Here is a 21,446-nt window from a genome sequence, read left to right as displayed (position 1 = left end):
TCGTGTTGAAAATGAATGTTTCATATTTAATGGGAGAGAGAAAGGAATATTTTGACTATCAACATTTATTTTATATTTATTTTACTAAATAATACTCAAAGTGAGATATTTTCATATTTTATGGCTAAAAATAGGCTGTTTCTTCATCTATAATGCAAATAGACTTAATCTTATTTCTAGAGATTTTTTCATATTTTTATGGGACTAATATAGTTTAAATAGAAAAGTTTATCCCAGAAGACTAGCTATTTAGGAGAGAGATTATATTTAATTAATAAATTTCACAACAATGTCCTTCCACAAACTATGTAAGCATCAGTATCCGTAACAATCAACCCTCCTTCGGATATTGCACAAAACCACGTTGGTAAAGACAAGTCTTTTTTGCCTGACCAAACCGCTCAGAGTGGCTCGCCGGTCATTACTGGTTCCTTTTATTGGACCACCACTTTGAATCGGCTCTCAAACACCTCACTGATTACAACCACGTTGGTCACAGTGGTTTTCTATAAGCCACCAACCACTTCGAGTCTTTATTAGTGAAAGCATCAACATGTAACATAATCAAATACTAATAGGAAAAACTAGTCCATTAGTTAATCTAAAAATCCAATACTAGTTATCCTTCACAATTGATGTGATATTAGCTTCCAAAAGAGTAAAATTTCCTACTACCTCCGTCCACGAAAATTTGTCCCGTTTTTCCATTTCCGTCCGTCCCCCAAAATTTGTCCCATTTCACTTTTACCATTTTTAGTAGTGGACCTCATATTCCACAGAGGGGTGGGTAAACGGTTTTCGGTTAATCGGTTAACCGAGAACCGAACCGAAACCGGTCGGTTATCGGTTAATCGATAACCGACATTTACGGTTATCGGTTCGGTTCCGGTTTCCACTAACTCATTCCTACTCACATTTTATTATAAAGCTAATATATAAAAGTAGGATCCACAATCCACTAACTTTTTCAACTCACTTTCCATTACATTTCTTAAAACCCGTGCCCGGTTAAACCGGGACGAATTTTCGTAGACGGAGGTAGTACTATTATATGAAAAACTCAATTTTACATTTATTGTATATATTGGATTAAACCATTTGAATAGTACTCTTGTCAAATATGATTTGTCCATAACTTAAATTCAAAACACAGCCTTGAAATTAATAACAAGTTTATCCATAAAATGAAATATACATAAAAAGTGCTAAAACAATAATGAAGACTTGAACGTACACAAATATTATTAAAGGAAGGGCCTTTTTCTTTTTCTCTTTTCTTTTGCTTTTGCTTTTTGAGAATGATATATATAGAATTAATTCTTTAGGAAGTTTGTTTCTAAAACGTGTTTCTTTTTCTCTTTTGTTCAACCTCTGCACTACTGATTATATTAACCAGCATATTTTGAAGCATATATATTTAATGACACAACGGTTATAGTAATATTTTTAATGTTGAGGAATAGCATTTTTCAAAACATAGAAATACCGAACCAAATTAATCTCTTCAAAGCATATAATATAGGGTGTTTCTGGTAGAAAATAAATGCACGTGTAATCGTGAATATAAACGAAACGAATACATAAAATGTTTGCCTGATTTGATAATATATGTATCTACTTCTAGGAACGATGTCAACATATTAAACCTAAAATACATCATGCTTAAAACTCCTTTATTTTTCCACTTCATATCTTCTTCAACACTCGTTTACACATGGGAGTAGAAAGCTTTTCTTTATTCTAAATACTTGACTTCGCAAAGAATTAAAACCATTAGTTCTTGAAGAAATTTGTAAATTGAGTAGCTATTTTTGAAAATAAAAAAGTAATTTGCTTGTGTCCCTTCTTTCTAAGTAATGATTAAATTGGGAGGAATATTTTGGCGGACCACTAATTATTAGAATATCTTTTTCTATCATCCCAAAAATTGAAACAACAAATTTATTTTCCCTAAAGCAAAAAACTCTATAAAAGGGAGATTTGGTAGATAAGTTGTGTAGCTACTTCTTGTTGTTCCCTTTCTCAATGGCTTCCACTGGCATTCACTTCACACTATCTGTATTCCTACTTGGATTGCTAATTGTCACCTCCCTTGATTTCACAGGTATATTTCACACAAGTTGTTTAGCAAATTTTTCCTTTGGGTCGGTCGGAAATGTCATGTCCGCCCTTGATCTGTAAATTTGAGGTTTTTTTTTAAAAAAAATTATAAAAATTACAATTTCACCACTATTAAACTAATTAAATTAGCTTTTAGCAATTTTTTTAAAAATTATGTTCTGAATTTGTCAATGCATCTAATGCACATAATGTGCATTGACGATAGTGAAATATGACCGATAACTGATTTTACGTTCTCACGAAAAATGCAGTTGGTCAAGTTGGTGTGTGTTTCGGAAGGCTGGGCAACAACTTGCCCAGCGTTCAACGAACACTAGCTCTCTACAAAAAAAACAACATCCGGAGAATGAGGCTCTACGACCCCCACCCCCCCACCCTCCGCGCCCTCGCCAACACCGGCATCCGCCTCATGCTCGGGGTCCGCGACGACCAGCTCCGAGACCTCGCCAACTGCCCCGACGCCGCCACAAACTGGGTCCGCACCAACATCCTCCAGTACCCCAACGTCACATTCCGCTACATCGCCGTAGGCAACGAGATCGACCCCGAATCCGCCCTCGCCCCCTTCGTCCTCCCCGCGATTCAGAACATCTACCGCGCCATCCGCACCGCCGGCCGCGCCTCCCAAATCAAGGTCTCCACCTCCATCCGTACGGATCTTCTAGAAAGATCTTATCCTCCGCAATCAGGAGTGTTCAAATGCAGCGTCAATTGGTACATTAGGTAATGTGGAACAACTATTTTCAATGCTTTTACTTTTTTTTTTTCTTTACATTAACTTTCTATAAAATCAAAATATAAGTCTTGTTCCACTTTTCAATTTTTTTATATTTTAATTTTAAGTAATTAGCATTGTCACATTAATACGCATTTGTCTTAGAAACCTTCTATTCTATTGGTCTCCATTATGTGTCCCAATTTTTCATTTTAGTCTGTTTCATATTAATTATCGCACTTCATTTTTGCTATTGTTGGTAATGACATATGCCACTAACTCAATCTCACTTACATTTTACTATAAAACTAATATTATATAAAAATGGGACTCACATCATACTAACTTTTTCGATACACTTTATATTCCATTTCTTATAAAAACCCAGCCGAATCAAAGTGGGATACATATTGGGTGACGAAGGGAGTAATTTTTAGTGACGAAGGGAGTAATTTTTACTTTTTCTTGTCTTATATATTCCTCATATTTTTTCTTGTCTTATTTTCTTTGAATTTCTCATTCTTTTCATGTTATGTTCTTGTGAAAGATGGTATGGTCCCTCACTGTAAAATTTTTGGGTCCCCATTGAATTCAACTCACCTGACCAAATTTTGTTACTTTACGTTGAATATGCCGATCATCGAGTTTTTTTTAAGGGATACACAAAAGAAATGCCCCAACTATTTCGGGACTAAGGAGTATTTTTAAGTCACTTACATTAACATATTAACACTCATTTATCTTAGAACCTTCTATTCTGGCGGCCTGAGTTCGAGTCCTAGTGCTGCAAAATTTTAATTTACTAGTATAAATTTACTTGTCTTATGCTCTTGTGTATATGGTTTGGTTCTATATTTTTGGGTCCGCCACTGAATTCAGGTTATCAGAATTTGACCAAACTTCGTTATTTTACGTTGAATAGGCCGATCATCGAGTTTCTAAGGGATACACAAACAACTCTTCTCGTCAACGTGTATCCCTACTTCGCCTACCTGAACGATCCCAAGACTATCAACCTCTCATACGCGCTGCTGCAGCCCAACAGCGGCATCATCGCCGGCGGCGTCTACTACGACAACCTCTACTACGCGATCCTAGACGCCGTTGACGCGGCCATGGAGAGGATCCTCACTGCCGTTCCAACGCTTTTCTCGGTGCTTTCCGATGAGGAGATGAAGGCTGGCGGGTCGGGTAACCCGGGCGGGACAGGGTCGGAGACGGGCTGGCCCTCGAAGGGCGGAGGTAACGGGAAAGACTACACCACAGCTGATGGGGATGGGCCTATCCACACCGTTGAAAATGCGAGAATTTACAATAATAATTTGATGCGAATTGTTAAGAGTGGGACCCCGAGAAGGCCGGGCCGGCCTTTGGAGACGTACATATTTGCGATGTATGATGAGAATCTGAAGCCCGGCCCGGCCTACGAGAGGCATTTCGGGATCTTTCTTCCCAACGGACAACCCAAATACCAGCTTGGTTTTCGTTAGCAGTGTCGAATTGTTATTGTTGTTAGTTGTTTATTATTTTTCTAAGTAGTGGAAAAATTGGTTTATGACTTTAATTCTAGTAGAATAAATTGTTTGTGTGGTGTGATAAAATGAAGACAGTTTATACTTTATAGTGTGATTTTAAATTAATTAATTTGATTGAGTGTATTGTGAATGAAGTAAGTATCTCACTTGTATTGATTTATATTGATGCGAAAGTGAAAGCAATGTGGCTCTCACCTTATGACAAACATGGATTTTGCATAATTTGTATAATTGACATTCAAATTGAGTCGAATATAATCCTTAAAAACTTGCAAATCTGTGTTTGTCAGGAATTAATAGATTTTGTGAATTTGCATCATAATTTAGTTAAATCTTAGTTAGCATTATTAAATACTATAGTTCACACATGTCCGCTGGAGCCAAAATATAATTACTCACTCCATTGACCAATAACGGTTCTGTTGAATTAAAGGACCAAATAGTATTGGGCTGAATTAAATTCAAGCCCAAGTGTGAAATAAGTTGGGCCAAGTCATTGAGCGGCCCAGTCATCCGTTTCACTTATCTTACCTCGCTGATGGCCGCCACGTGTACACTCCACACATATCCTAAGTGGGACTGTCCTATTTAGGGTGTGTTTGTTGTGTGAAGGTTAATTCATCTTCATCCTCGTTAGACTATTCACTCGCTCTCTCTTTCGTTCTCTCGTCGTGAGATGTTCTCTGCCTTCTCTATGGAAACTTCTTTCTCTCTCTTATTCTGATAGTCTTCTCCGATCATTATCTTGCTTTTTAAGTGAGATTGATTGGTGTAATCGCCAGCAACCGACTTTTGGTTCTTGAGTTAGTGGAACGTGGAACCTACTTACTATTTATGGTAAAAATGAAGTGTGACTCTTAATTGGGGATGAATCGAAATAGAAAAGTGTGACTCTTAATTGGGGATGGACCAAAATGAAAAAGTGTGACTCTTAATCGGGGACGGAGAGAGTATCAGTTATGGTTGGTGACTTGGATATTTATAGTTGAATCGTGCTAGATAAACTTTTTAAGTTAGCTAGTGAATTTCAAAATAAAATTGAACAGTAATTAATAAATTATAAACATGACAAAAAAATTCTTTATTTTTTCTTTATTTTAACTATTTTTAATTATTATTATTATTATTATTATTTTATTATTATTATTCCATCCGTCCCACAAAAGATGGCACACTTTCCTTTTTAGTTTGTCCCACAAAAGACGTCACATTTCCCTTTTTGGAAAAAGTTTTCTCTCACATGAATATAAAAATTACTCCCTCTGTCCCAAAAAATATGAAACATTTGATTTCCGGCACGAGATTTTATGCAGTGTTGTTTTGTGAGTTAATGGAGAGAGAATAAAGTAAGAGAGAGGGAAAAGTAGAGAGGGTGGTGTTTCTATTTTAGGAAATGTTTCACTTTTAGTGGGATAACCCAAAAAGGAAAACGTTGCATTTCTAATGGGACAGAGGGAGTATATTTTCTCTCCCCATTTAACACACAAAACAAAACCTCCTAAAATCTCGTGCTATTTTTAAAGTATGCCAACTTTTCTGGGACGGAGGGAGTATTATTTCAAAATGAATGCAGAAAGTGAAACACCTTTGTTAAAGCGGAACTGAGTGAGTAACTCATATTCGATCAAATTCACTCCCCTTGATTTCCCACCGTGGACCACGTAGCCTGCATATAGACGAGCTTGGAACAACCTCTAAGTATAGGTGAATTTTCTACACCTGATATTAAATGTAGAAATTTGGCCATCCCAATTGAAATATTGAATATAGAAAAGAAAATCTACTAACATACTATGAAGACTATTAACTTATTTAACTAATGTGACCACCCACATATAGGTGAATTTTCTACACTTTATATTAAATGTAGAAATTTGGCCATCCCAATTTAAATGGAGTATTGAATATAGAAAAGAAAACTACTAACATACTCTGAAGTCTGTTAACTTATGCATGTGACCACCCACTCTCTGATATACTCTACTTTTGACTTCCCGCCACCACTTTTACTAGTGATAAATTACTCCCTTCTTCAGTAACATATCTAGAAATTTCATATTGGATGTACAATAAATTATAAATTTAGCTTAAAATTTTAAATTTCAATCGATTTTTTTCAATCATCTCAAATTTTTTTGGGAATGAGTCCCTTCATTGTGTATAAAAGAGATTATTTTTAGGCATTATTACTAGAAAATTTTTCTCTATTAAAAATGGAGGTTCTTCAATATTTATATAACCAAGAGTTAATTTTGGTTTGGAGTAAGTTTCAAATATTGAAACTAAACATTAGTTAGATAAATGGAGCAAAAAACGCACCATATAGATTCCGAACCCTGGTGCCGCTGTGCAAATTAAACTGAACCCCTTTGTTCTTATGTGTATCTACCAGTGCCTTCGTCCTTTATTTAAAGCCTTGGTTAGACTTTGCACAAATTTTAAGTAATGTAAAGGAAAATCGTAGAAAAAGTTGAGAGAAATGTATGTCCCACTTTTATATAATCCATCAATCCCAAAAAAGTAAGGACATTTGAGACGGCACGAAAATGAATGCATTATTCGTAAAGTAACAGAGACGTGGCGAAGAGTAATTGAAATAGTGTAAATGGATAGTGAGATCCATATTATTATTAGGTAGTGTTTAATGGTGGGCTCTAGTGGTATAAGTTATAAATAAATTGATGTACTATATAAGTAATTAGTTTAGGAGAACTTTCCATAAGTGAAAGTAAGATATTTTTTATAAGATGAAATGAATATTAGTTTTATGAGATCATTTAATCGTTAACAAAATTATTATTATATGAAAAACAATCACTTTTTCTTGGAGTTTATAATGAGAAAGTCCTAACACATTTTTTTCTTTTATGTGGTTGAGTTAAATTCTCATAGTCAGACTCATTTATGACCTATTAACTCTATTCGCATAAACAAAAATGTACCACATCGAGTTATTTTTATTGACATTGACAAAATTGTGCCAATAACTCCTTTAAATTTCAAAGCCATTCAACTAGCCTAAATTGAACTACTAATACATAATGACTACTAAATTCCAACCCCGGTTAGAGCCATGGTCTAACCTACCCGATAAAGTCGTCTTTGTCACCGGCGCATCCTCAGGCCTCGGCCTCGAATTTTGCCTCGATCTTGCAGCCGCGGGGTGCAGGATTGTAGCGGCTGCACGTCGGACCGATAGGCTCGAATCCCTTTGCGATCAAATCAACAAAATGGATGGTCTAATTGATGGAGTGACCGATGGCGGTTCGCATCGAGCGAAAGTTGTGGCACTCGATGTCACTGCGGCCGTCCCGACAATCTAGGCCGCCGTAGATAAAGCATGGAATGCATTCGGACGTATTGATGTATTGATCAATAATGCTGGTGTAAGAGGTTGGTATTTCTTACTCTGATATATTAGCTATCAATTAATTATTGACATGATCGTTTTGTATAGTCTATAATATTATGAGGAGTAATATATAATGTTGGTACCATGAAATTAGCTGAGTTTGTACCATACGTTGTGTTTCGTTCATAAATTAACTAATTTTATAAATATACTACTCCCTCCGTCCCCGAATAAGAGTTACTAATTTTCATTTTGGTCCGTCCTCAATTTAGAGTAGCACTTCATTTTTATATTAATGGTAAGTAGGTCCCACATTTCACTAACTCATTTCACTCACATTTTATTATAAAACCAATATAAAAAAGTGGGTCTCACATTCCACGAACTTTTTCAACCAACTTTTATTTACATTTTTAAAACCCGTGCTCGGTCAAAGTGTTACTCCTAATGGGGACGAAGGGAGTAATTCTTTATCGAATTATGGTTTTTCGATGGTATATCGGCCGTTCTATCAAAGTGAACCCCGCCTTTTAAAAACACATTTAACTCAAAATTTTACTATAAAAGTAGGACAACATTCAATAACTTTTTCTATTAAATTTTTTTTATAAAATCGAATAATTTTTTAATGTGAAAGAAAATCTTTTTCAACAAAGAAATGTAATATCTTTTGCAAGACTAATAAAAAAAAGAAAGTGTGACATAATATATCTATTGTGAAATGGTTAGAGTAATTGTATATTTACATGAGTGAATCAATATATAAACCTATTGGTTTTCGCAAATTTGTAATACTAGGGCAAGTTAAATCTTCACTGGAGATCTCCGAGGATGAATACAACAATACAATGAAAACAAACTTGATTGGGTCTTGGCTCGTCTCCAAATACGTTGGTACTCGGATGCGCTCCGCTGGCCACGGTGGCTCGATCATCAACATCTCATCCTTGTCCGGCCTAGGCCGAGTAGAATGGGATAACGGCGTCGCCTATACTTCGTCAAAAGCTGGCCTTAACTACCTGACTAAGGTTCATTTTTTCAATTCAATCAATGCAAAATAAATTTATCAAATACTTAATTAGCTAGTTGGATTGATTAATTTCGACAGGTGATGGCACTAGAATTGGGAGCTTACAATATAAGGGTGAATGTAGTAGCTCCTGCACTTTTCAAGTCGGATATAACAGAAGGCCTTTTCCGTAAAGAAGGGCTTGAAAATAGTGTGAAGAAACTAGTTCCACTAAAAACACTTGGAACGACAAACCCAGCACTTACATCTTTAATTTGATTCGTTACTTGATTCATGATTCTTCCAACTATATTACTGGCATTATCTTCATAGTTGATTCGGGTGCAACTCTCCCGGGCTTTGCGATCTATTCGTCCCTTTAACGCGTGTTCATCCAGACCTACGGTGCATGCATCTTATAAGTTCTATTAGGCCCATATATCATGGACACAAAAAGCCCACATTTGTGCGATGCATAGTACGTAGATGAGTTTGATGTAACAAAGTCCTTGTAAACAGTCTGCAATATAAAATGTCAAAACCATTACATAATAATTTTCATACACAAAAATAAACATTAATTACATATCCAAGATCAGATCCAAATTTTGAGTCTCTTGTGAGCCTAAATTGTAGCACCCGCTTCTTTTATTTCTTTTTATATATGTTAACGTCGAACTAGAAATCTATCGTTCTCTTGTTTCGTGAAAATAAATGGAACTCGAGCCTTTGATGAACTTAATAGTGTAATTTGCAAGTAAAAGCTAAAGTAATCAAATGAACTAAACAATTGGACTTTGCTTTGTAAAATATCACGAATTTGCGAATAGAATTTTCGAAAACAATTAACGAGCAACTAACGTTCAAATGCTTCAATACATAGGACAAAATTAGCTACTGAACAACGAAAATATTTATATACATACATATATGTTACATGGAGCAAGTCCTCAAATAAAGGAGACAAGAAAAGGAAAGGATAAAATGCGCAGTAATCGAATAGAATCGGTCTCTCCTCCCGGGCCGATAGTCGCGGCCCGTTTTCCGGTCAGCCGTGGGCCGAGGTATCAGCTGTTCCAGACAGCCAGCAGCTTGGCAACCAAGCTTGTCTCGACCTGCAAGGTAGAAGTCAGTTCTTGTCTACTAAGGAACAAAAGAAAACAAAAAAAAAAAAGAAAAAGAAAGAGGGGACTCTTACCTTAGGGATGGAGACAACCTTCTTTAGTTATAGATGACCCAAAGAATCACCATAAGAGGAAAGTCAGCCCTGCAACACCCTTGGCACAACAGCCACCTGCTCACTGCACAATCAAACGATTCAAATTGCTAGCCAAGTACTAGATACCCATGTAATGCCAAATTGCAGCCAAGAAGGAGGGGCAATGGGATCATTAAAGTGGGATTTTCTGCAGCATAACAACAAGTGATACAACAGCCCCATTTAATTCCCCATAATACACCACATTTTGCCTATAAAATTTCCTCCACAACACATTCAACTTCCTTTCACACACACTTCAAAATCTCAGCATAAACCGAGAGTAGAGGGTGGAACAAGTGGAGAAAAGCATCAAAGACAGCCTCTCCTTCGATTTTCCAGAGGTAATACACCTCCATCTTCCTTCCCCAATAGCTTTACATATCATCATATAGAGGCACTACAACTTAGGAAGCACAATCAAAATAACACAAGCACACTCTCTGCCCTTGTTTAGAACATCATGCTAGCTCAAGGATGTAGAATCTGCTAGAGAAATCTCATGACAGTAGTAGCATTCTTAAAACTTAACACATAAATGGAACAAGAGCACAATAGGCTGCCTTTATGCTAAATTTCAGTAGCAAACTATAACCGTTTCAAAATCAACACTTTAGCCCAAAAATCAAGCTCATTCCAGTGAGCAAATTCTTATCTCAGAAATCACAATCTCAAATCACAACAATCAAACGTCTCCAACATAGCTACTGCCCAAATTCTTGAACAAAGTACTAATAAACAAAAGGGGTGAAAGGACTTAGCTTTTACGATTTGCACTTGGGTTGCCGATCGGGACGGTAACGGAGGTTTGTAAGGCGGCACTACTCGCTGAAACTGGAGGCGAGGGCAGCCGCGGGAACATCCACGGCGAGCCTAAGCTCCTGAGGTGAAGAGGGCAGCGGCGAATCGCCGGAGAAGACGAGGAAGGAGGCGGAGATGGGCTGAGCGGCGCCGAACAACGCGGCGGGTGGCAGCCCTGCTCGTCGGGCAGCCGAGGATGAGAGCGGCCGCGAAGCGGCGGCGACGGATGGCGGCGTTGGCGACGGGCGAGGTGGCGTTACCGCCGAGAGAGAAGAGGGAGGAGAGATTAGGGTTAGATGTGTTTTGATTTGGGGATGGTTGTTCTAAGAAGAGAGTGAGACCGAGGATGGTGAGGGAGAAGCATCAAGTCCCCGGCGGCGCAAGGGAGGCGCCGACCGGAGCAGCTAGCGGCGGAAGGCGAGGAGGTGCCGCCGAGCTCTCTCTCCGTTTAGGGTTTCGAATTAGGGAATTAGGAATGAGGGAGGGCCGATTGTTTTGTGGAGTAATTGGGGCTTCTCCTTTGTTTTCTTTTTCCAATTGGGCCTCTCTTTACTTTTGTTTTGGGCCTCAATTTAATCAATAAGATGGGTTAGTGGTGCAAGTTTTAATTTGGGCCACTAATTAAATTAAAGAAGAAACCTAATTAAATCATGGGCTTTTCAATGTTATGGATTTAATAATTAATAGCCCGCAAATAAATTTCATGAGGATAAGTCGTTTTTCTTCCGGAATTTAGTATGAGTGCTCAAATAATTAATTTTAAGAGACTACGATACGCTAACGATGAGTAGACCTCGAGCCTAATTTTTAGTACTTAAATGCAGGGCATAGGAGGTAACACCCTCTAGTTAAGTGAATAAATTTTTCTAATTTAATTAAATCTACTGATTTAATTAATACTCAAGAATTCTAGAACTCTTCTGGAATTTTTTTTAGAGGAAGAATAAAATGATCACGCACTTAGGATGCATTCATGTTTAAGCTTAACGGATATTTCAAAATCTAATTAAGTATCATTTTATTTCCTAAAGGGACGTCTTCGAACGTCATCTAAGACCAAGTTAAGGAAATTTCGGGAGGAGCTTTAGCTTTTGAGGTGGGCATTCTTTTAAAACGTGTTTTTAGTATGAAAATGTGATTCTTTGCTCAAGTATGTTGTCATGCCATGTTTTGTTTTATGATTACCTATCTGCTTGGCTATGCCAAATCAAGTTAAATCGAATTCGGGTCCCAGTAGGGCCGCAAACCCTACTCGGACTAGTGTACACATAAGGGGATCGTGAGCTAACAAAAGGGGTTGGCCGGTCCAGTGACCGTCGTGGAATGTGGCCACATTCCCGGTTCACACAAGGTTCAGATATGGTATATCTATGTTACGTGATTGCGCAATCAAAATCTTTACAAAAGGAAAAGTATTTAGTGACACGGGTCCTTTAAGTAAAACCCCGTGATCACTCAACTGTGGCATTGACAATTAAAGATAGAACTATTTTGGCAATGTGCCCACTGAGTATATCAAGGACTCAGCCCTGCATGTTATTTTCAAATGTGCAGGTTGAACGTGGACGAGCAGGCGAAGGTGTTGGGACAAGCATATTAAATAAGTAGTTAGGTAGCCCAAAGTAGCATGTCTTCATACGTGCTATTTTGTCTTGGACTCTTCCGCTGCAAAAACCTAGAATTATGTACTAGCAAGCTTTGAAATTAGTCTTGTTACTCTGATCACGTTTTGACTATGTACCCATATGCCTTTGATACTTTTGATTTGAGTGATTTCATCCTTTTTGTGTTGTCCCTTGATGTTTGAGATTTGTTTAGTCACGAAATAGCTACGCTCACTGGCACTAGGGAGTTGTGGTCGTGACATAAATTTTGAAGAATGTATATACTACACTTTTCAACAATGTGAGATATGGATAATTCGGAAGGCCTCTCTCATGTTCATGCATGTATGATGTATTACAAAACCTTATTAGTACAAAGATTTAGTGATTCATTTGATTATAAATTGTACTATAAAAGAGCTGTTATTATTATAAGTTGATCCATATGTAATTATCAAATATAAGAAGCTAAATCTTTGTTTGAATATAGAATTTGTATTTAGTACATACCCGAATTAAATTTCCACAGTTACATAGAGGAGATGATGGATGTGTCCAACATAATATTTTTCCTAACTATGCTTAGCAAATATTTGTGCCTAGGTCGATTTACCATTCTTTTTTTACTTGAAATCTATGGCTCTACTAAATCGTCATAATTCATTGTGGTTACTATTTTCACCTGTATGCACGTACGTAATGTACATTGACGATAGTGAAATATGACCGATACTGATTTTACGTTCTCACGAAAAATGCAGTTGGTCAAGTGGGTGTGTATTTCGAAAGGTTGGGCAACAACTTGCCCAGCGTTCAACGAACACTAGCTCTATACGAAGAAAACAACATCCGGAGAATGAGGCTCTACGATAGTGGGAACTATAATGCAAACCTTTTCCATATCGATTTATCTGAACAGATTTTTTGCTTTATATAATCTTATAACATCCGTGTGAAATCATTGTCATTGCTGTATTAGTGTTGGTGTCGATGGCGATAAAATCCTTCAAAATATCAACACAAGAAAACAAAAGAATGATAGTACTACATGATATCTAGGAAATTAGATGATGGGATTGATAAGTTGCTTGGACACCTCATTTTAGTGCAGTTATATTTCCATAACTTTACTATGAATACACACTTCCTCAAAGCTTAAGTTTTATTAATAGAATTAATAATTGGTGTTTAGACATAACATTATTCACAAGTTAACATAGGACCACAATGGCATCATGGTTGATTAGTGATAAGTCGTATTCTAAGCCTTGGTTACTGGTCAGTATGTCGTGAAATGCATGTATTATCTGCAAAATAGTTGCTCAAGTGTGCAGGATTAAGGGATCCAAGTCAGTAGGAGACGATTCAGGTGAGGCAAGTGAAAAGAGCGCTAGAAGGGTGCAATACTGACCAGGATGCATGCCAGAGAAAAGGCTCGAGATGGAGAAGAAGGATAGCTGGGATGATCATTAACAAGGGCAGAAAAGTCAAATCGTGAAGGAAGTCTACCATAAAAGTAAGGGCAAGCCTCCCTATAAAAGAAGCCACTTGGAGAGAAAAAAGGGGAGTTCGGTTCGGAGTTCCCAAGCTCTCGGTTCTCATACACACTTAGTAGAATTCTCTCTAGAAGATCAATCCTTCAGCATTATCCAATCTCTCGTTCCTCGCCACAGCTATGGTCACTTGACGTCCAAGAGTCTGCCGGAGAAATCACCGTTCTACCGTTCCAGCCAGTTTGCCGTAGTAGTATAGCAGTATCATCGCCCGGAGTGGCAAAACAATCGTTATTTTGCTTTCTATTTTAATCTTTACCTGTTTTTATTGTTGGATTCGTTGCAAACATTTATCGTTGTTTCCTTTTGAAGTACTTTGTGAAGATCCAAACGTTTAAGTTATGAAGTTTCTATTTCGTATGTCGCTTTGGTTCGAGTTTGCTTCATTCTGCCTAGGAAAGTTAGATCTAGTCGTTGCTTTTAATTTCTATGTGTTTTCTTATCCAGAGTTGTTGATCTAAGGTTGTAGTTATGTTTCAGTTCTAATTTTCGTGCATGAGTCTTTTGTTCTACATTGTAATCACCACCTTGCATGTTAGTCAGTAGAGGTAAACTGCAGTTACGCCGTTCATCTTAAGTTTGAGCATTTTAATCAATGGATCTTGAGTTTGAAGTCATGAATGTGAGTTTAATCATGGAGTTGTGTTCATATGATTTCTGTTAACGCTTGGTGAAGAAGAAAACGTCAAAATCAACTTTAGTCTTGGACCACTTTTACTTTTAAGTTACTTTTGCTTTTGTTCCCCACTTTTCAGTTGTACCTTCCAGACCTGTCAGAAAGCCAACCAGCCACCAGATATACCTTGTTGTCTAAATTTCCTCTTTTAGTAACTGTCTACTTTTCACATACCTCTGAGATACCTTGTCCCCTATTTTCACGAACACAACCACATGCATGTTATTTTCACGCCTACTAGTCAGTAGAGTACCATCTTTATTTCTTGCCTAGGTAAAGTCTCAATCCAAGCGTGGTAGCTAACCAAAAACACCCACGAATGTCACCGCAGTTATCCGAACGTGTCCATCCTTGTGGGATTCGACCCTTACCTCCATTATACTAATCAGTAGAAGTGGGTTGAGAAAACTTGTTTGAAACCAGATTCGATTTTCGTGCCAACGACTCAGCTAGGTCGGGAATATTATCCTGATCAGTTGGATACACTCTTGCAGTTACACACTTGACTGAAACCTGTACCTTTCAATTAGGCATGTTTGTGTGGTGTTTGTCTATGTTAAGAAGAATTTAAATTAGTATATCTAGTAATAAATGTTTTGATATAGTGAAAATTTTCACAAGCTTCAAATACATTTTATCTTTTTAATGCATCAAACTACTTACAGCACTCATCAACAAATTCACTGAACATTTATCCCTTCTCTTCACTTTGCTAAGTGGCTAAAAAAGACAAAAAATTCAAATCCATTAGTTGTAAAGCTTATTGCTTACTGGAATTCTGGCTTTGATCTTTTGTAAAGCAGCCACCACTTGCATCATGTTGACTCTTTCCTCTGGTGAATAGGCCAAACATTTCATTGCCAAATCAAAAACAGAGTTCACACATTCCAACTTCGTAGAAAATTTTGAATCTTCTCTAGATACCAAACAAGGAGCCACAATTGGGCCTATTGCATTTTCTTTCAATGCATTTTCCACCCACACCTTTATGCTCATTTCGCCTTTGAACATATCGTCTGTCGGCCTTTTACTTGTAAACATCTCCAACAACAATATCCCATAACCGTACACATCCCCGCTCGTGGAAATCCTTCCTTCTGATCCAAACTCTAATAGACCATCCATAAAAAAATTAAGTAACATAGTATATACTTTATAAAAGAAGTATTGAAGTATTAAAATGCATCACCTGGTGCCGCATAACCAACAGTTGCCATGTTAATAGTGTGAACTGCAACCTCGCCATTCTCAAAAAGCTTCGAAATGCCAAAATCACCAACATGAGCAGTCATATCTTCATCGAGCAACACATTGTTCGGCTTTATATCACAATGAACAACTGTGTATGTATGATCATGATGAAGATATTCCAACGCCAACGCCACATCTATGGCTATGTTCACCCTCTGCATCAAATCAAGAAACTTATCCGAATGCAACCATTTCTCCAAGCTTCCATTTGGCATGTACGCAAGAATCAACGCTTTGAACTCGGGGTTACTACAACAACCAAGAATCTTCACTAAGTTTCTATGTCGAATGCTGCTCAGTATCTGGCTCTCAGTCTCAAAACTCTTGGCAGCTCCTTCCATCTGCAAGTTGAACACTTTCACTGCAACTTCCATTCCATCCGCAATGGTCGCTTTGAACACCGACCCCATGCCTCCTCTCCCAAGCAAATTCGTCTCACTGAAGGAGCTTGTCCCACTCTTGATCTCCCTCTCAGAAACTATCTTCCATCCAACACCCACTGTCAGGACCTCACCAGAAGGCGGCGGATTCTTCTGTTTCCGCCGCCATATAAAGACAATTACCACAGCCACAATGACCATAGTTACAATAAAAGCAGGAACAATGTATTTCATCACATCCCAAACACTCTTTGATGCCGGTTTCCCACAAGGCGACACTTGGAACCGTGCCACACCGCAGAGAGCAGAGTTGTTTAGAAAAGAATCAGCACTGAAGTTCTCAAACGAACCCTTGTCCGGAATCTCCCCTTCCAGTCTGTTGTCGGACACACTGAAACGTTTGAGACCGAGCTTTGTCAGCGAATCAGGTATCGAGCCAGAGAGATGATTTTTCGAAAGATTCAACTCGATCAAGCCTCTCATATCTCCAATAGATCGAGGGATGGATCCATTAAACGTGTTACTAGATAAATTAAGGGACTCAAGTGAGCGACAACCACTGATTGTGCTTGGAATGTGCCCGGAAAACATGTTACCAGACAAGTCAATTTTACTAATAGCCTCCAAATTTTTGATCTGGTCTGAAATATGACCACTCAAATTGTTTGAAGACAAGTCTAACTCTATGAGATCCTTAAGATTGAACATGTTAGAAGGAAGTGTGGAATTCAGCTTGTTTGAGGCCAACGAGACTAGTCTCAACGATCCGATTTCTCCCAAGCATTCTGGTATTGGACTGGTAAGCATGTTATTACTCAAATACAAATTTCCCAAACTACTCATTCGACAAATATCGCGCGGGATGTATCCTTGCAACTGGTTAGAATCGAGGTACAACTTCGCGACTTCATTCAGTTTCCCCACTGTTTCCGGAATGAATCCAATGAGTTCATTTTTAGACAAATCCAAAGTCTGTAAACTGGTTAAGTTTCCGATCCCGGGAGGAATGACACCTCTGATACTGCAGTTAGCAGCTGCAAACGTGACAAGAGAAGTAGAAAGATTCCCAACTGAAGCTGGAAGAACACCATTCATGTAAGGATTGTCTAGTATTTGTAACGCAGTTAAATGTCGACAGTTAGTTAAAGAAGTCAGAAATGTGAGCTCTTGATTAGGAGATTTAGCTCCTGTCAAATTATTTTCCCAGAGGCGAAGGGCTTGCAGCTGTCTTAGATTCCCAAAGTCGGGGATGGAACCAGTGAATGAGTTTCTGTTCAATTCTATAATAGTGAGCTGAGAAGCATTGGCGATGGAGGTTGGGATTTGGCCGGTAAGTCTGTTGAAATATAAGAAAAGCATTTGGAGTTTGAGAAGCGAGCGCCCCATGTCCGGAGGAAGTGTGCCGGAGAATAGATTCTGTTGAAGGGCTAAGATCTCTAGTGATGAGATGTTGAAAATGGAAGGAGGGATGCTACCATTCAAGAAATCATTGAAAGGAACTGCAAAAACCTTTAGCTTTGCTAGCTTACCAAACTCTTCTGGCAGCTCACCTACCATATGTATATGATTCAACTTATTTGATAGTACTGCGACTAATAAATTATACTCCCTCCGTCCCACTTAAAGTTATACATTCGGCACGTGATTTTGCAAGTGTTGTTAATTGTGTTAAATAACGAAAGAATGATAGTGTTTGATTTTTATAAACGTGTCATTCCCGAGAGGAAAAATGTATCATTTTAAGTGGGACGAAAGGAGGGAGTAGTTTATAAAATATCCAAAATGTATATATTGAATCATATGTAAACATACCTGTCAACTTATTGTAAGCCAAATCTATTGTTGTTATGGAAGTTAGGTTCCCAACTTGCTTTGGTATGGAACCTGAGTTGAACATTAATTAATAAGGTAGACTTAATTGAATTCTTGTGAGATCAATGAAACAGAGAATATTGAGGTATATGTACACAAAAAACAAGACAATCTGGTTTCATAGGTATATATTAATGGGCGGACCCAAGTAGTAGTATGGAGGGACTTAAGCCCTCATTAAAATTATTTTTTCAACTTTTTTCTATTAAATTTTGTTAAAATTTATTCAAATTTAATATAAATTATGTGTAAAAGCCCCTATAAATAATCTAAATAACCTAAAAAATACTTTGAAATAAATTTTATAAATTATAGCCCTATTGATATTTATTTCTGCGTCCGCCTGTATATTGATATAAATTATGAAGTGGGTCCCATATTATTCCACATTTTAATAAATAAAAAAGACTATTGGAATATTAAAAATATCAAGAAAATATTTTTATGAGTCGCAAAAAAGAATACCTGTGAAGTTGTTCGTGGTAAGATAGAGCTCTTCAAGATTGGTTGAGTTGTAGAAAACTGGGATACTACCAGACAAACTATTGTTGGAAAGATCCACGGATTCAAGAGAAGAAATATTGAAAATAGAGGATGGAAGATCTCCTGCTCAAAATACAAAAATTAAACAAAAGCATTGGGGTGGGTGGGTGACACAGTTATTACTTTTATTTTTGTATACTTATAGAATACTTATAAAATTAACATAATTAACAAAGGGAAGTTGTTAAAAATTCTAGAATCTTTTGTTTTAGAAGATGGATAGGAGAATAAGATTGGCAGAGCATATTTGATAGTGATTGGTGTTATTTAAATATTAATAGTATTGTGCGAGTTGCATTTATGAATTAATAAAACAAACGTGAAATCAGAAAAAAACAAGAAAATTTTAAAAAATTTATGAATTCCTTTAAAATATAGACTTTTGGAAATGACACAAATTTTATAAGTATGAGAAAAAACAAAAAAATAATTGAAATAGTACAGTGAATAACGTAACTCACATATCAAATAGCACCAAAATATCAAGAAATAGTTACCTCCGTCCTCCAAATATTGTCCCACTTTGACCCGGCACACATTTTAAGAAATGAAATGAAAAGTGAGTTGAAAAGGCTAATGATTGTGGGTCCAACTTTTATATATTAGTTTTATGATAAAATATGAATAGAAATGAGTTAGTGGAATATAAGGTCCACTACTAAAAATGTTTTTGGTAAAAAGTGAAATGGGACAAACTTTGGGGACAGACGGAAATGGATAAATGAGACGGAGGTAGTATTAATTAAGCATGTTTATTGTTACCTTGAAGAAAGTTTGAATACATAAACAAAATCCTTAGCATTTTCAGATTTTCGATTCCTACCGGAATCTTCCCACTGAATCCGTTCTCCGACAAGCTCAGCCTCTCCAGCTTCGTACAATTGTACAATCTCGCCGGAATTTCCCCACTAAGTCGATTTTCCGAGAAATCGACTCGCCGGAGCTCCGCCGCATCACCGCCGCAGATATCATCCGGCAACGCTCCCGACAGTTCATTAACACTCATATCAATCTCTACGAGCAACGACATGTTGTTGAAGATACGCGGGATTCTCCCCGAGAATCTGTTGTTACTGAGAAGTATTTGCCGGAGTTGAGATAACCCTCCGATCGCCGGCGGTATTTCTCCGGCGAGGTCGTTGCTTCCGACGTTTAACACCTTTAAACGTCGCAGTTTAGAGAGCTCGGGGGGTAAGGCGCCAGTGAAATTGTTGGAGCTGACGTCGAGAGACTGGAGGAACGTTAGGTTTCCGAGATGGGGGGTGAGGCTTCCCCGGAGGGCGAGGCTGGAGAGGTTGAGGGCCGTGACTCGGTGGTGCGTGGCGCTGCACGAGACGCCGGTCCAGTTGCAAAGAGGGGTGTTTGGGGACCAGTTTGTGAGGAAGGTTGAATTAGGGTTATTGAGTTTGATGGCATTTTTGAAATTAAGCAATGCTTCTTGATCTGTTGTTGTGTTTGTGGATGAGGTTTGTGTGAAGAGGCTGATTGGTATGAAAAGAATGATGAGAGAATAGGAGGGAAAGGTGTCCATTTGTTGAGGTGGAATGATGTATGTGTTGGTGATTATGGTGTTGTGTTGTATTTAATGGTAGAGGCAAAAGTAAGGATGTGGAAAGGGTAGCTTTCTACTTTCCTCAACCATTATTAGTGATGAAAATGAGCAATCCATTTACTTTTGTATGAATTGGCTCCACCACTTGTGTTTACTTCAAAAAAGTAATTTTGCATGTGGGGCTCCAATTTTATGTGTAGTGTGCAAATCATTAAGATTTGAAGGAAAAGACATGAATGATGAATTAATTACAATTTGTGAATTGACACCATAATGTAGTTATGTCTTAATTAAGATAATTAAATTAGTTCACACTTGTAGATGTCCTGCGGAGTCAAAATATACTCTCCGTTCCCTAGTTCCCTGCTGATTGGTTTCTTTTCGGTATGGATATTAAAAAAAATGTTTATTGTGTTTAGTAGAGTCAAAATAAATTAAGAAAGATGAAGAGAGAATAAACTAGAAAAGTACTCCCTTCGTCCCTCTTAAAATGACACGTTTTCCTTTTTAGTTTGTTTCAACTAAGATGACGTATTTCCTTTTTTGGTAACTTTTTCTCTACAATTAATACACTCAACCACTTTTTTTCACTCCTATTAAAATATCCATCTTTCTGTATTTCTCTACTTTAATACTTACACCCACCTTCTCTCTCTCCAATCAAACACTTTAACCAATAACTCCTAAAATCCTATGCCGGCTAAGTAATGTGTCATCTTAACTGGGACGGAGGGAGTAGTTATTTTAATTTTTTATTAAAATAGAAATGACTTAATTATTTTGGAACTTCCTGAAATTAAAAAAATACTGAATTAATAGGAACGGATGTAGTAGTTATTTTACAGTATCTTAAGTCAAATTGGAGTCAAAGGAAAAAAAATAAGCTCTTGAAGTGATATAGAACAAACATTAGATATTCGAAATATACATTGGATCTGGTCATCTGGATGCCTATACATTAATTAATAATGCTCAAGAAATGTTTTTCACATTTATTGTGCAACTGAGTAGACCTAAACCCTAAACAACAGGGTTCATGCATGTGACGAGTACCATACAATTTCGACAACTACTAACAATCTGCCTTAAAATTAATGATCGAAATATTCCTCTACACTTAATGATTTTTTCATGCCATGCATAAAAAATATTCGAATTTAACATACACATTTGATTTTCCGATTTATTTCCATAGTTTTTAATAGACAAAACACATCCTTAAGT

At 37.4% G+C, this 21,446-nt stretch overlaps 2 protein-coding genes across 2 annotated transcripts; one reads left to right on the top strand and one right to left on the bottom strand.

The window, feature by feature from the left end:
- The first annotated feature begins 1,966 nt into the window (after positions 1-1,966).
- LOC125204306 (glucan endo-1,3-beta-glucosidase-like) lies at positions 1,967-4,505 on the top strand. Its single transcript, XM_048102911.2, has 3 exons — positions 1,967-2,104; positions 2,373-2,844; positions 3,759-4,505. The coding sequence occupies exons 1-3, from the start codon at positions 2,026-2,028 to the stop codon at positions 4,324-4,326; spliced, it is 1,119 nt and encodes a 372-aa protein (XP_047958868.1). The 5' UTR covers positions 1,967-2,025; the 3' UTR covers positions 4,327-4,505.
- Positions 4,506-15,204: 10,699 nt separating this feature from the next.
- LOC125207589 (uncharacterized) lies at positions 15,205-20,231 on the bottom strand. Its single transcript, XM_048106989.2, has 5 exons — positions 19,433-20,231; positions 18,593-18,733; positions 18,068-18,139; positions 15,814-17,805; positions 15,205-15,733 (listed from the first exon to the last, which is right to left on the bottom strand). The coding sequence occupies exons 1-5, from the start codon at positions 20,199-20,201 to the stop codon at positions 15,372-15,374; spliced, it is 3,336 nt and encodes a 1,111-aa protein (XP_047962946.1). The 5' UTR covers positions 20,202-20,231; the 3' UTR covers positions 15,205-15,371.
- Positions 20,232-21,446: the final 1,215 nt, after the last annotated feature.

Source organism: Salvia hispanica, chromosome 6 (genome assembly GCF_029641045.1).
Source record: "Salvia hispanica isolate PSC_SH4W2 chromosome 6, Shi_PSC_v1, whole genome shotgun sequence".
NCBI lineage: Eukaryota > Viridiplantae > Streptophyta > Magnoliopsida > Lamiales > Lamiaceae > Salvia > Salvia hispanica.
The sequence above is the reverse complement of the archived record's forward strand: the minus strand, read 5'-3'. Positions and strand labels throughout refer to the sequence as shown.

Bases quoted from the DNA above. Each gene is read 5' to 3' on its own strand.
- LOC125204306 (XM_048102911.2), top strand. From the start codon at position 2,026: ATGGCTTCCACTGGCATTCACTTCACACTATCTGTATTCCTACTTGGA. The intron at 2,105-2,372 runs GTATATTTCACA...CGAAAAATGCAG, and splicing joins CACCTCCCTTGATTTCACAG to TTGGTCAAGTTGGTGTGTGT. The intron at 2,845-3,758 runs GTAATGTGGAAC...TACGTTGAATAG, and splicing joins AGCGTCAATTGGTACATTAG to GCCGATCATCGAGTTTCTAA.
- LOC125207589 (XM_048106989.2), bottom strand. From the start codon at position 20,201: ATGGACACCTTTCCCTCCTATTCTCTCATCATTCTTTTCATACCAATC. The intron at 18,734-19,432 runs GTAACAATAAAC...TATTTTGAGCAG, and splicing joins GTATTCAAACTTTCTTCAAG to GAGATCTTCCATCCTCTATT. The intron at 18,140-18,592 runs GTATTCTTTTTT...TGTTCAACTCAG, and splicing joins TACCACGAACAACTTCACAG to GTTCCATACCAAAGCAAGTT.